At 36.6% G+C, this 14,090-nt stretch overlaps 1 protein-coding gene and 1 non-coding gene across 2 annotated transcripts in view; both read right to left on the minus strand.

The window, feature by feature from the left end:
- Window positions 1-12,125, minus strand: part of ANKEF1 (ankyrin repeat and EF-hand domain containing 1) — a gene marked incomplete at its 3' end in the record, with an annotated part of 18,222 nt that extends 6,097 nt beyond the window's left edge. The window contains exons 1-6 of the mRNA XM_049780223.1: window positions 11,780-12,125; window positions 6,845-7,044; window positions 5,955-6,104; window positions 5,000-5,123; window positions 2,891-3,710; window positions 291-517 (exon numbers count right to left, since the gene is read on the minus strand). Of these exons, the coding sequence (XP_049636180.1) occupies window positions 291-517; window positions 2,891-3,710; window positions 5,000-5,123; window positions 5,955-6,104; window positions 6,845-7,044; window positions 11,780-12,125 (1,867 nt within the window). The remainder of the gene's footprint in view (window positions 1-290; window positions 518-2,890; window positions 3,711-4,999; window positions 5,124-5,954; window positions 6,105-6,844; window positions 7,045-11,779) is intronic.
- LOC126019918 (U6 spliceosomal RNA) lies at window positions 8,123-8,224 on the minus strand. Its single transcript, XR_007499526.1, has one exon. It is a non-coding gene; the product is annotated as a U6 spliceosomal RNA (small nuclear RNA).
- Window positions 12,126-14,090: the final 1,965 nt, after the last annotated feature.

Consider the following 14,090-nt stretch of genomic DNA (forward strand, 5'->3'; position numbering starts at 1 on the left):
TTCACAAGAACAGAATCTGGGGCCCGGAGAGATAGCACAGCGGCGTTTGCCTTGCAAGCAGCCGATCCAGGACCAAAGGTGGTTGGTTCGAATCCCGGTGTCCCATATGGTCCCCCGTGCTGCCAGGAGCTATTTCTGAGCAGACAGCCAGGAGTAACCCCTGAGCACCACTGGGTGTGGCCCAAAAAAAAAACAAAAAAATAAATAAAAAAAAAAGAACAGAATCTGAAAGGGTTATATCTAGCTTAAATTCTCTTTTTCTAACCCTAACTACTAAAAAATGAATATACCTTTTCTATTTTCCAACTGGAACTTAGCACCAATGTCAAGGAGGTATTTCACAGTATCCAGTCTACAGCTCTCAATGGCTCTACTTAAAGGAGTTGAATTGTTGATTGAAAGTGCATCTACTACAGCTCCAGACTTAACAAGAAGCTCAACAATGTCCTGTTGGCCCGCATGGCAAGCAAAATGAAGTGGAGTCCACAGAAAATTATCTGTTGCATTGACGTCGGCCCTATAAAAGAAAATAGATTTACAAGTTAAAAATAATGGTATGGGTTTTTCAAGTCCTGGAGGCTAATAGTGCTAAGATTGTATGTTTTTTTTAGATGTTCAATTATGAAATATATCTATATAAAGTGAAACTTTTCTCTCAGTAAGGAAACTATGCCAGGGGCCTGAGCAGTAGTGCAGTGGTAGGGTGTTTGCCTTGCACGTGACTGACCCAGGACGGACCTTGGTTTGATCCCGGCATCCCAAATGGTCCCTCAAGCCAGGAGCGATTTCTGAGCGCATAGCCAGAAATAACCTGAATGTCACCAGGTGGGGCCCCAAAAATAAAATAAACAAACAAAAAGAAACTGTGCCATAATGCTTTGTATCATGTCAGTTTTAAATTTAGATAGCTTAGTTTTAAAAGCACTAAGATCCCAGGGATATACTTTGTGTAAAGATTAGATCAAAGAAATTTAAAAATGATTCAAATTATTATAAAAGTCAATAGGAAAGAAAAAATTATATAGATAAGTATATTTGATTTGGAGGTCGCACCCAGCAGTGTCCATAGTTTATTCTGTAGTCAGGGATTACTCCTGGAAGGGTTTAGGGGACTGTGTGAGTGCCAGGAATCAATCAGAGGTTGGCTATGTGGAAGGCAAATAACCTACAATCTATACTATCTATACAGTTAACTAAAAATTCCTCTGATGGTCTGAAAATGCACTTTATTTTAAAATGCATTCTGAGAGGGGCTGGCGAGGTGGCGCTAGAGGTAAGGTGTCTGCCTTGCAAGCGCTAGCCAAGGAAGGACCGCGGTTGGATCCCTGGCATCCATATGGTCCCTCCAAGCCAGGGGCAATTTCTGAGTGCATAGCCAGGAGTAACCCCTGAGCATCAAATGGGTGTGGCCCGAATAAAAACAGAAAAAATGCATCGAGAGAGAGAGAGAGAGAGAGAGAGAGAGAGAGAGGAAGAGAGAGAGAGGAAGAGAGAGATGAGAGAGAGAAGAGAGAGAGAAGGAGAAAGAGAGAGTACTATCTGTCATATAAGCAGACTTTGGGGTAAGGGTAGCAGGAATCTGGAATCAGTGGTACTGAGAAATATGCACTGGTGTAGAGATGGTTGTTGAGACATTGTATGAATGAAACTAAGTCATGAATAACTTTGTGTATCTCAAGGTAATTCACTTTTTAAAAAATGTAGTTTCACTGTTAAAGTCCAAAGCATTATCATGTGTCATTTCATTTTCCCCTGTATCAAAATCACTATCTGTAAGTTCAAATTCTCATTATTTGTTTTAGTATTCTCATACTAATATATAGATTGAAGTCTTTCTTTGACGTTAAATTATATATGAATAATAATAACACCTTTGATCAAGTGTGCAATCACTTGATTTTAAGTGCTTTTGTCATAAAGTTTAACTCAAGTAATCTTTAACAAGTTCTGTGAACTGAATTTTCCTATAACCCCATTATATAAATGAGAAGCTTGTGGCATGCAATGACTTAGAAACCATGGCCATATTATTTAACTCCTTGGAATGGGTAAAAGGAGTCAAATCTATGTAATCACTTGAGTTAAAAAAGTTAAATTTAGGGCCCAGAGAGATAGCACAGCGGCGTTTGCCTTGCAAGCAGCCGATCCAGGACCAAAGGTGGTTGGTTCGAATCCCGGTGTCCCATATGGTCCCCCGTGCCTGCCAGGAGCTACTTCTGAGCAGACAGCCAGGAGTAACCCCTGAGCAACGCCGGGTGTGGCCCAAAAACCAAAAAAAAAAAAAAGTTAAATTTAAATTTCATGCTTTTTATTTATTAAAGTAATTACCAAGATACAAAGGAGAAGATGTTCTGTCTGGAGGAGACAATGAAGCATATGCCTAGACTTTATGGCCCCTTACATTACTTGTTTCACTTAGGTTCCCACTGACAGACAAACATTCTGAGGCAAAGTATGATGAAGGTCTAGGGATTTCCTGTATATCAACACTTACAATTGGTTGCAGGTAGGAGTATGATAATTTTTTTCACCGGTAGCACAAAATGTCTTAAATTTCAAAAATAAGTTAAGCTCATATCCATATTAGTAAGCTCTATGCTTATCTAGAGAAGTCAACAATACTCAGTTCAAAGGTTCATCTCTCTTCTCCACCTGCCCCCACCCTCAAGGAAATTGCATTAACCTTCATTCACTTTGTTTATAGTTGTAAACAACAAATTTTGTGTACACAACACTTCTATGTTCCTATGGACTTGGTCCCCCATTTAGGCTTTATCTATAATTCAGAGGTCAGGAATGAAACATTATCTTTATGCTACTAAATTCTTGAGTGGTTCCTACGCATTTCTTTTATGTCCTTAAAAGGGTCACACTCAACCACGAAACATACCCCCTTTCAAGAAGAAATTTGACAGCTTCTATATTTCCATTTGCACATGCAGTCATGAGTGGAGTTTTGTAATAATTGTCCTTCATATCCACCGGGATTCCTTTTTCAAATGCTTTTTTCAGAGAAACCAGGTCTCCGGCCCTGGTGATATAATTGATGTTTGAATATTCCAGCGTGGGCTCATCAATGTACCATGCAGAGTCATCCTGAATGGGGTGTTCTGGTGGATGATCTCGGTTGAACCGATTACAGTCCGTTATGTTCCTGTAGGTCTCAATCAGGTAGTAAGGAGGGCCACCATCTCGGTGCGGGAATACCTCATCAGGGATGACGCAGATTGGCAGCGGCATAACAAACCGGCCTTGCTTTCCCTTTTTCCCTGCCCCCCTTTTCTTTTTCTTAGGCCCAAAGGAGCTCAAGACGTAAGTCTTGCCTAAGTAACTGGTTCCTTTGAAGAATTCATCGATGTTCACCCCACCTCCTCGGGTTTTCTCATGAAGCTGAGCTATGGTACCCAGCTGTTCTGAGGTGACAAAGTCTTGCCTCTCCTCCAGAGTCAGCACAAAATCTTCCTTGCTTACTGTTCCATCGCCCCGATCCACAAAGGCAAAGGCTTCCCGAAGGAAAGACTCATGCTCTACTGACCAGTCATGTAGTCGAAGGGCCCAAATAGGATTCAGATTTTTGACTCCAGGCTTGGCCAGTTTATTAGCTATTATCTCTGCTCGACGTATTTCTTTGCTTGCTGCCTTGAAGCCACCATCCTTAGCAAGAATTCTGGGCGTTTTATGTTCTAAATTTTTCCATTTCAGGTCACATCCTAAAATATTAGAGTAATTGGAATTGAACTTTACCCTTTTATTTAGAAACTGTATAAAGTTCACCAGAATACAATTCTATTTCTAAAGAAGCAAGTGTGAAACTTTCAATCAAAATAGTCTTAATACCCAAACAGAACCCAGATCTCTAAATTAGAGGTGTCAAAGTTTTTTTTGACTTTCCACCCTCTTTTCATAAAAAAAAAAAAAGTTCTTACCATGTGCATGGAAATCTACATTCTTCATGAAAACCAAGAATCCCCAGATGGCATCCAAAGCTACCATTGCCTCATAGATTGCTCCAGAACCCTTAGGAGGCACTGCATAATCAGCATTGTACAACACTGATTTAAAACTAACTGATATGATCATCTTTTGTATTTTTGACTTTTTTGGCAGTACTTGGGTCAAACCTGGGTCAGGTACAAGCAGGACAAGCATCTTACCTGCTTTATTAGCTCTCTGGCTCCTAACATTATTATCTTAAGGTAAACATTAAACTATACTTAATATAGTTTATAACCCTAATAAATAAGGTACTGAATCATCTAAATTTTTACTTACATCTCTATTCTTCACATTTTTGTTTTGGTTCATGTTTCTCCCTAAATAATTTTCTTACTTATTCATGAAATACGTTTGCAATTGAAACAAAATCTTTCTTAAATTAAGTATACAGACTAGAGGACATGCTTGTTTTAGGGTTTGTTTCTATTTTGAATTGATGCTAACATACATAAAGGAGTTAAGTCAATTCTCAACATTTTAGTAACTGAAAGGCTAGAATATCTCCTTTAGATTTTAACAATAAGGTAAAAATATTTTGGGAGATTGCTGTTCAGTACCTTTAAATCCACATTCAAGATTTAATAGAAGCAGTATAAGAAAAATGTTCAATTTTCTTTTTACACACAAGTGAGCTAGGGCTAGCAAAAATGATAGCAGCAACAGGTTATAAGCTCATACCTCTCCCCATTGACAAGGATAAATCATGTGTATATATATTTATATTATATTTATATATTAATATATAAATATTATATATTTATATGACATATAATATATATTTATTTGTTTGTTTTTGGGCCACATCCAGTGATGCTCAGGGGTTGCTCCTGGCTATGCACTCAGAAATCGCCCCTGGCTTGGGAGGACCATATGGGACGCCGGGGGATCAAACTGCAGTCTGTTCTAGGCTAGCGCTGGCAAGGCAGAGACCTTATCGCTCAGTGCCACTGCTTCGGCCCCAAATCATGTATAATTTAAGCATAAAATTGTTAGACAATTTTACCTCGCTGGGCTATATATCTACAGCAATCTGCAAAACCACCCATGGCAGCATGATGAAGTGGTGTGTTCCCATCCATTGCAATCAACCCCAGGTCTGCATTGTATGCAAAAAGAAGTCTCAAAATCTGCAAAAATAAATAGTGTATATTGTAGAGGAAAAGCAATGTACATTTACCGAATTAAGATCTAAACTTAGCACCATGCTACCCCAAAGAGTGCCTGTACTTAGTTACATTGGGCTATTTAAAATAAATAGACATTAAAAAAACTCAGTCACTTACTTTAAACATTTTAAATAATAAAAGATACAGTGACTACAGTATTATACTACATTGTCTAGCACAGATAGAGGACATTTTGTCCAATTGTGATCCCTATGATGTATGACTTTATTATAGAAGAGACTCAATGACAAAATCAAAGACATCTATTAAGGCAAAGGAACTTGAATATAGAAATTTAAAATGTAATTCTTAAAACTTCCATTTAAGACAATAGTATAGTCACATTACATATTTGTATTTGAAATTATTGTAACTATAAATACCCTTTGCCAATATCTTTAGATAGTGAGAGAAATTGAAGTTAAAGATTTTAGACAGATCATTATATGCATATAAACAGCAGGGAGATAAGAGTATAATGGCCATGTTCTTTCCACAATCAAATCACACCGTATTTTGGAGGCTGCAATGTATAATGAAAGCATTACTTTGTTGAGAAAACATTTTAATGTCATTAATTAAAGACATATCTTAAACTATTATTAGTAATATTAAAGGGGTGAGTTTACAAATAGAGCTGAGTAAGAACTAGAATAAATCTTAAAAATTATATTTTGAAGCTAGGGATGTAGATTAGTGATAATAAGGAAAAACAAGTCAAATAAGATATTTAAGCATTTTGGGGGAAGGGAGAGAAACTTCATAACCAGAAATATTTGAGTCAATTATTACATCAAAATGGCCTCCTTTGGCAGCAAAATGTGCAGCATGATATCTGTTAAAATCAAACGTGTTCACTTCCCCTCCTCTTTCCAAAATTCCTCGAACTAATTCTGTCACTCCTTCTCGAGATGCTTCCATTAATGCTGTGCGACCTGTGACCTGAATATAAATAATGCTTAGAATAAATACAGTGTGTATGGATGATCAAATCTATTTTACCTCAATAGTAACACTGACATATTTACTTCTTTGTTTTAATTTTGTGTTATATGAAAAATAAAGTTAATGTCCAGAACAATAGGTCAAGAGTAAAAATATAGACTTCTAAAATCAATCAACACTACATCAGATGCCTATGAAAAAATGTAATAAAAGAATTTCTTGTAAAGAAGAAAATGTGATAAAAATTAAAACATATGCTAAAATTTAGATATAGGTGCTTTAAATGAAAGAAAATTTATTTTTGCTGTGTGGAATTGACGATCACACAGTAAGAAAACAATAAAATTAGCCGAATGAGTAATGTAAGCAAAAGGGACAAGTTCAATGAGAAAAATACTTTTCCTTCAGAGAATATAATTTTTATTTATAAAATATATTTATAAATATGTAAATATAATATATATTAAACATATCAGATATCTTTATTTTCTAAAATAATCTTTTGACATTTTAAATAATAAATACCATTTTTCCAATTAATTAGGAAATAAATTTAAAATCATAACAGCAAACATAATGAAGTACATCAAACTGTAAGAACTTAAAAGATTTTTTGAGTAGAAATGAAAAATCTATGATAACAGAACAATTTCTTCCCATTTAAATGCAAAAATCATGCCATTGAGATTATGTATAACTGAAAGAAAGAATATTTATAACCATAGAAATAGTCATACTGGGTACGTAGAATTTGGATTGGCTCCTTTTTCCAAAAATTTCAGGCACAGAGCTTTGACATCATGTGCTTCTTCGCAGGCTCTAAAGAATACTGGCTTTCCTTCATAGGAAGAATTGTTGACATCTGCGCCATTCTCCAGGGCAATCAGTGCACATCGATAATGCCGCTTAGTAGGTAAAATGCAATAGAACAAAATACCTGCAGAAAAATAAAATTCCCAAAAGGGACTTAATAGTATTTATATAATTAAATTTGATAGAAAAAAGAAATATATTAAGATTCACTATTTTCTAGTTAAAGGTAGTAGGAAGGAGACAGGAATATTTGTTTTGGCTACCCTTCTGTAGCAAATTGAAACATCAACAGAAAATAATAAAAATAAAATTGTGGCCCAAAAACCAAAAAAAAAAAAAAAGAAGTTAAAATCTCAGGGCTGGAGTGATAGCACAGCAGTAGGGCATCTGCCTTGCATGCTACTGACCAGGAAGAACTGGGGTTTGATTCCTAAAATCCCCTATGGTCCCCTGAGAATGCCAGCAGTGATTTTTTGAGCACAGAGCCAGGAGTAACCTCTGAGCACCACCTAGTGTGTCTCCCAAACCTAAACAAACAGATAGAAAGATAGATGATAGATAGATAGGTAGGTAGATAGATAGATAGATAGATAGATAGATAGATAGATAGATAGATAGATAGATAGATAGATAGATAGGAAAAAAATCTCAACTTTGATAGCAGACAATCACAACCAAATGTGATAAATCTGTTTCAGTTTAGAATGTGAGTGCAGTACGTGTGCCCCTTTCAAGATTGGCATACAAGAGTGTGTGTGGGGCACCACAACCTGATGTTTATGGTAACTGCTAGCAGCTATCACAGTTCTTTTTTTTTTAGCTATCACAGTTTAAAATGTGAGTTCACCATGTAGTTTATCAAGTTTAACATACAAGTGCACCTGAGTTACAACATCAGCAAGCAGCGGTAGCAATGATAATGGGAAAGGGAAGGAGAAAAGGAATACAGAATATATAAGAAGTAGAACACACATGCAACACAAAACACACAGACAAGCCATTCAACATCTTTTAATCTATAAATGCCCAAGAGGAGTTGCTTCTTGAAATGTGTCAGATGGCTACCGATGGCCCTTGGTGCTCTCTGAGACCAATGGTAAAATGCAGGCTATAAGTAAAGTAGTAGTGAGGAGTAAAACTCATTGGCAGGGAACTCTGTCATTTTGAATGTTCTGCCATTTAGAAAATAATTTTGATCCACTAAAGAGAGAGAAACTGTATTTGCATGTCATCGTTGTGCAGGGGCCATGCTAATCTTCTCTGTATCATTCCTATTTTAGTATATGTGCTGCCAAAGCCAGCACAAGAAAGAAATTGTATTTAAGAGTTTCCTTTTCTAGGACCTGATAGATACTTGTCCTTAAGAAAATCATGTCAAAAATGTATAATAAAGTCTTGAAAGATAATACAGAGGTTAAAGCATGAGCATTCCATGTAATAAACCAATCCATAGAACCACATGGTTCCTGAGCATATTTGTATGCAGATCTGGAAGCACCCAAGTATTCTTGTATAATTTCTAGCATCATAGTACCTGAATGGTATCATATCCCTAGTCCCTTGCATTGAGTCATCAGTCTTAATGTTTGAAAATTACCAGGAGGGATTCTTGAGTCTCCTGAGAACCAGTTAGGATATTTTTCCAAAATATACTTGGATTAAGAATATTGTTACTATCTTAGGGTAAAATGTTGTTAAGGATGGTGGGTAAAAGTTAAACCCCAAACCGCGTTTGTCATGATCTTATTTTTTTAGAAGACTTATTCAAACAACAAAATAAACCATAAGTAGCCAATGGGAGGAGTTGGATAAGAGGATTCAAATAATAAAAGTAAGAACTATCTACTAGAATAAGATACCATTTAGACTAATTGACTAACCTATTGACAAGATAGCAAAGAAATTAGTACTAGTTTTTCTAAAATAACTGTGCAGATAGACCAAGATGTAAAAAACAAACTTTTAGAAGAATAGAAGATAAATTGAAAATGTAACTATTAAGTAGAAAATAAATAGAAAAAATTAACAAAATTGAGTCAGAATTTAGTTAAAAAAATTTAAATGGTCGTCACTGGAGAAACAGATCAAAAGACTAAGTGCATGCTTGCTATACAAAGGGACTGGGTAGGGCCCGGAGAGATAGATAGCACAGCGGCGTTTGCCTTGCAAGCAGCTGATCCAGGACCAAAGGTGGTTGGTTCGAATCCCGGTGTCCCATATGGTCCCCCAAGCCTGCCAGGAGCTATTTCTGAGCAGACAGCCAGGAGTGACCCCTGAGCACCACCAGGTGTGACCCAAAAACCAAAAACCAAAAAAAAAAAAAAAGACAAAGGGACTGGGTAAATCTATGGTACAATACAATTTGACACACAACAGAAGTGACCCTGAAACATACATCCAGTATTACTACATGTGCTCCTAAATAAAATTAAAATTATACAGAAATAATAGACCACTGGAGCCAAAGTGATAGTACAATGCACTTGTCTTGCACATGACCAGCCCGGATTCTATCCCAGACATCCCACACTGTTCCCCACACCACTTCCAGGAAGAATTTCTGAGTGCAAATCTAGGAGTACCTCTAAACATTAGAGGGTGTTCCTCCCTAAATAAAAAATATATATAATTAGAAATATAAAGCCACTAAATAAATGAAAGTCAAATTGAAAGCAGATAAAGGAGATCAGTAATTGCCAAAATGAAAAAAAAAACTTGATATAATTGAGATCATTTAAAATTATCTGTAATCTAGACTATGTAAAATATTTAAATCATTGGCCTAAATTGAAAAGATTAAGATGAATTAAGTTGGCATTCAATGAAGAAAGGTCAAATCAAACAGAAAATATATAAAGAGACGGAAGTAAACTTTCTGAAATGAAAGTCTGACAAAAATATTGAAAGAACATACTACTTTTCAGAAAAAATTAGTAAAAATAATTAGGATATTCCTTGGTATAGTTAGGTAAAGAAAGTATCCTGTGAACACCCAAGAAAGAAAATCAAGTTATCAAGGCCAGAGAGAGAGTACTGCAGGTCAGGTACTTGGCTTGCATTTGGAGAACCCAGGTTTCATCTTCTGAATCCCAGATACTCCCCCGAAATTATCAGAAGTGATTCTTGAGTGCAGAGCCAAGAGTAAGCACTGAACTCTGCCAGATGTGCCCCCCAATATAAAAAATTAAGTCATCTACTAAGAGAAAATTTCTGTCAAGTGAGTCTCAAGATCTTGCCACAGCTACATTCAATTATGTATTTAAATAATTAAAGGACCTACCTACCTCTACAGTGGCACTTGGGAATTAGGAATTTTTACAAGTGGATTGTTTATATAAAAATAGGCATATCAGGGCCGGAGAGGTAGCAGGGAGGTAAGGCGTTTGCCTTGTGTGCAGAAGGTCAGTGGTTCAAATCCTGGCATCCCATATGGTCCCCTGAGCCTGCCAGGAGCGATTTCTGAGCATAGAGCCAGGAGTAACTCCTGAGCGCGGCCCAGTGTGACCCAACTCCCCCCCGAAAATGGGCATATCAATTTAAATAAATTAGAAGATGCAAGCCCAAAGAGTGAACTACAGAAGGGATCTGTGAAATCAATAAGGAATATGTGACTAAAAAGAGTGACAAATATTTTGAACTGAAGAACCAAGACTAAATCACCCGAGGGTTCTAGATATAGAAAAGTATTATAACTAATAATATAAAAATGTATTTAGCAAAGATCTGGGAGGGAAGAAGGGGAAGATAAAATAGTTTAAGTTTTTTTTCCATAACTAAGATGATTAGAATTTACCAAATTGGGTACTGTCAGGGAGGAAAAGGAAATAATTACTACCCTTCTTATAAATGTATTTTAAAATTAAAATTATGTGTATAAATCTATAAAGAAATGAGAACAAACTTAAATTTAGAAAATACAACAAGAAAAAGCCACTCAGAAAAATAAAACAAAAACCATATGAATACAGGAAATAAATATATGTAATATTTTAAGCCCTCATTAATCAAATCATATTTTCTAACATATTTAAAATTATTCTAGATAGTTGAGGATTAATAACAGGATCCACTTTAGTCCTCCAAAATTTCCAAATACACATTAGGTTCCTACTGATGAGAAAGAGACAAAATCCATTTTGTTCTAAGTCTTGTATCACATAAAGTTCTAAATTGAAAACGAAAATGGTGAGATTCTTTTATTTCAAAGGAGACATTATATAATTTATGACATAATATACAAATCTACTTTCTTCTTTTAAAATGAGAAATATCTCGGGGCTGGAATTGATAAGATATACCAATAGCATTATCCAATTACAATGTCTTTAGACATAGCATTAAGAATATATATAGCCTTTTACATCTTAAAGAAGAAACATCACTGACCAAGCAAATAGAAGCAAAGAGGAACAAATTGACTATATTAAACTGAAAAGTTTCTGTACTTCAAAGGAAACAATGAGAGCAGTGCAGTTAGAGTAGAAAAGGGACTACTATCATAATGAGAATTGGAAATGATCACTTTGGACAACAGGGTGTTGAGTGGAGATAAAGTGATATGCACAGTAAAAGGAAAAGAGGGAGGATATGATACCTCCCCTGGAGGTATGCAAGGGGGCGGGTTGGGGAGTGAAACTGGGGACATTAGTGGCAGAAAAGATTCATGTGTGAAAGGTGATGTATATTGTAAAATTATGAACAACTTCATAATCACAGTATTTAAAAGGAAAAAATAGAATTGAGCCTTTCACTTAAAACTGTAAATCATTACTTCTCAGGTGGGAAAGCAAACTGGTTCATTTTATTGATTTCTAGTTGATTGAAATGCATCTGTTGGATAGGATATTTGGAGATTTTACCTTTTCCTTCATTATCAACTATAGTCATATCAGCATTTGCCTTTGCTAATATTTCCAATGACAATTCATGACCCAGTTCTGCAGCCCTCATTGTTGGAGTAAAGCCCATCCGGTCTTGCACATCAGGGTGGGCCCCAAGGCTAAGGAGAAAGGTAACCATATCAATATCATTGGAAACGCAGGCCAAGTGTAGAGCACTCTGTCCATTGATGGGCTCCGTGAAATTAATGAGTTGAGGGTATCCAAACTTGGTCAACTTCTCTATCTGTTTCTTGTCTTTGTTCCGAACACACTGAAGAACTTTATAGATTTGCAAGTTCTCAAGTCTTTTATCTGCTACAGCCATTCTTGACCAGCTCCTTGAAAATGTTTTTCTGAACCAAAACAAACACTACAACACAAAAGACAAAAACAAAAAAAGCCTCAAAGTTAACTCTGTGAACTTTATTAAAAGATATTTTTTAAATAGTATTTTATTTAAACACCTTGATTACAAACATGCTTGTGGTTGGTTTTTGGTCATGTAAAGAACACCCCCCCATCACCAGTGCAACATTCCCATCACCAATATCCCAAATCTCCCTTCTCCCCATCCCACCCCCGCCTGTACTCTAGACAGGCTTTCTACTTCCCTCATACATTCTCATTGTTAGGATAGTTCTCAATGTAGTTATTTCTCTAACTGCATTCATCACTCTTTGTGGTGAACTTCATGAAGTGAGCTGTAATTTCCAGCCCTCCTCTCTTTTGTCTCTGAAAATTATTGCAAGAGTGTCTTTCACTTTTCTGACACAATGCCATAATTTACTGCAAGCCATTCATGAAAGTAGAATTTACATATATAAAAATAACTAATAAAGGGGCTGGTGTGTTGGCACTAGGGTAAGACATGTGCCTTGCCCATGCTAGACTAGGATGGACTGTGGTTCGATCCCCCAATGTTCCATATGGTTCCCCAAGTGCTTAAGAGTTACTGGGTAAGGCCCAAACCACCCCCCAAAGCTAATATAAAATTAAAGCATTTGAAAAATAGTCTATCATAATCAATACTAGATTTGTTATGCAATATATTTTTAAAGTTTTCTTTTTTATTTTATTGTGTTAAAGTACCATGAGGTACAAGATTACACAGTTGAGGAGCCAGAGAGGTGGCGCAAGCCATAAGTGTCTGCCTTGCACGCGCTAGCCTAGGACCTACCACTATAGTTCGATCCCCAGTGTCCCATATGGTTCCCCCAAGCCAGGAGCTATTTCTGAGAGCATAGCTAGGAGTAACCCTTGAGCGTCACAAGGTGTGGCCCTTACCAAAAACAAAAAACATAAAGATTACACAGTTGAGTTTTAGACATACAATATTACAGAACCATTCCCACCAGTTTCCCTCCATTAGTTTCCACAAGTTCCCTCTTAATAGCAATCTCCACCAGACTGCTACCTAAACAGGTACATTACTTAAGTTTGGTTGCTGAAATCTAGAACTCTTATTTGCAATGTTTTTTTTATCTCATTTTATCTTCCTTTCTGTATGATCTTCCCATTTATCCATGAAGGTAAGGCTGACACTAATTGCTAAGGTAAGTTTTTGAGCTCCTTGCTATATAGTTCTGCAGTAATATGTACCATTATTTGTAGTTAAAATGTTATAAAGATGGTATAAACCAGCAGGCAAAGGGTGGTGGTATAGGATGCACTCTGGGTTTATTGGTGGAGGGAGGTCACCACTGGTGGTGGGAAAGGCCTTGACTCTCTGTACATATGAAATTCAACTATGAAGGACTCTATAGATCACGATTGTTTCAATAACATAAATATGATACAGAATTTAATTTCTATTAATTTATAGAACATTGAATTAATGACAGAATGTTCTCTCCAAACAATATTTTAAAAGAATTCCAATGACCTACATTGTAATAAAAAAACCAAAACAAAACAGAAATCCTCTATGAACTCTGACCTCTGACCTCTGACCTCTCATAAATATTGATTTTTTTTTTGGTGTAGTTTGGGGATCATACCAAGCAGATCTCAGGGCTTAATCATGACTATGTGCTCAGGCATCTTTTTTGGGGGGGCACACCCAGTAATGCTCAGGGGTTATTCCTCACTCTGCTCTCAGAAATCGCTCCTGGACCAGGGGACTATATGGGATGTCGTGGATTGAGCCCAGGTTCATCCTGGGTCAGCTGCATGCAAGGCATGCCCTACTGCTGTGCCACTGCTCAGGCCCCTCAAGCAACACTCTGATTGAGGCTGGGGGTACTCTATGTGGTGCCAGAATCCAAGCCTGGGTTGCATATGTAAGCCAAGT

Source organism: Suncus etruscus, chromosome 9 (assembly GCF_024139225.1).
Source record: "Suncus etruscus isolate mSunEtr1 chromosome 9, mSunEtr1.pri.cur, whole genome shotgun sequence".
Lineage (NCBI taxonomy): Eukaryota > Metazoa > Chordata > Mammalia > Eulipotyphla > Soricidae > Suncus > Suncus etruscus.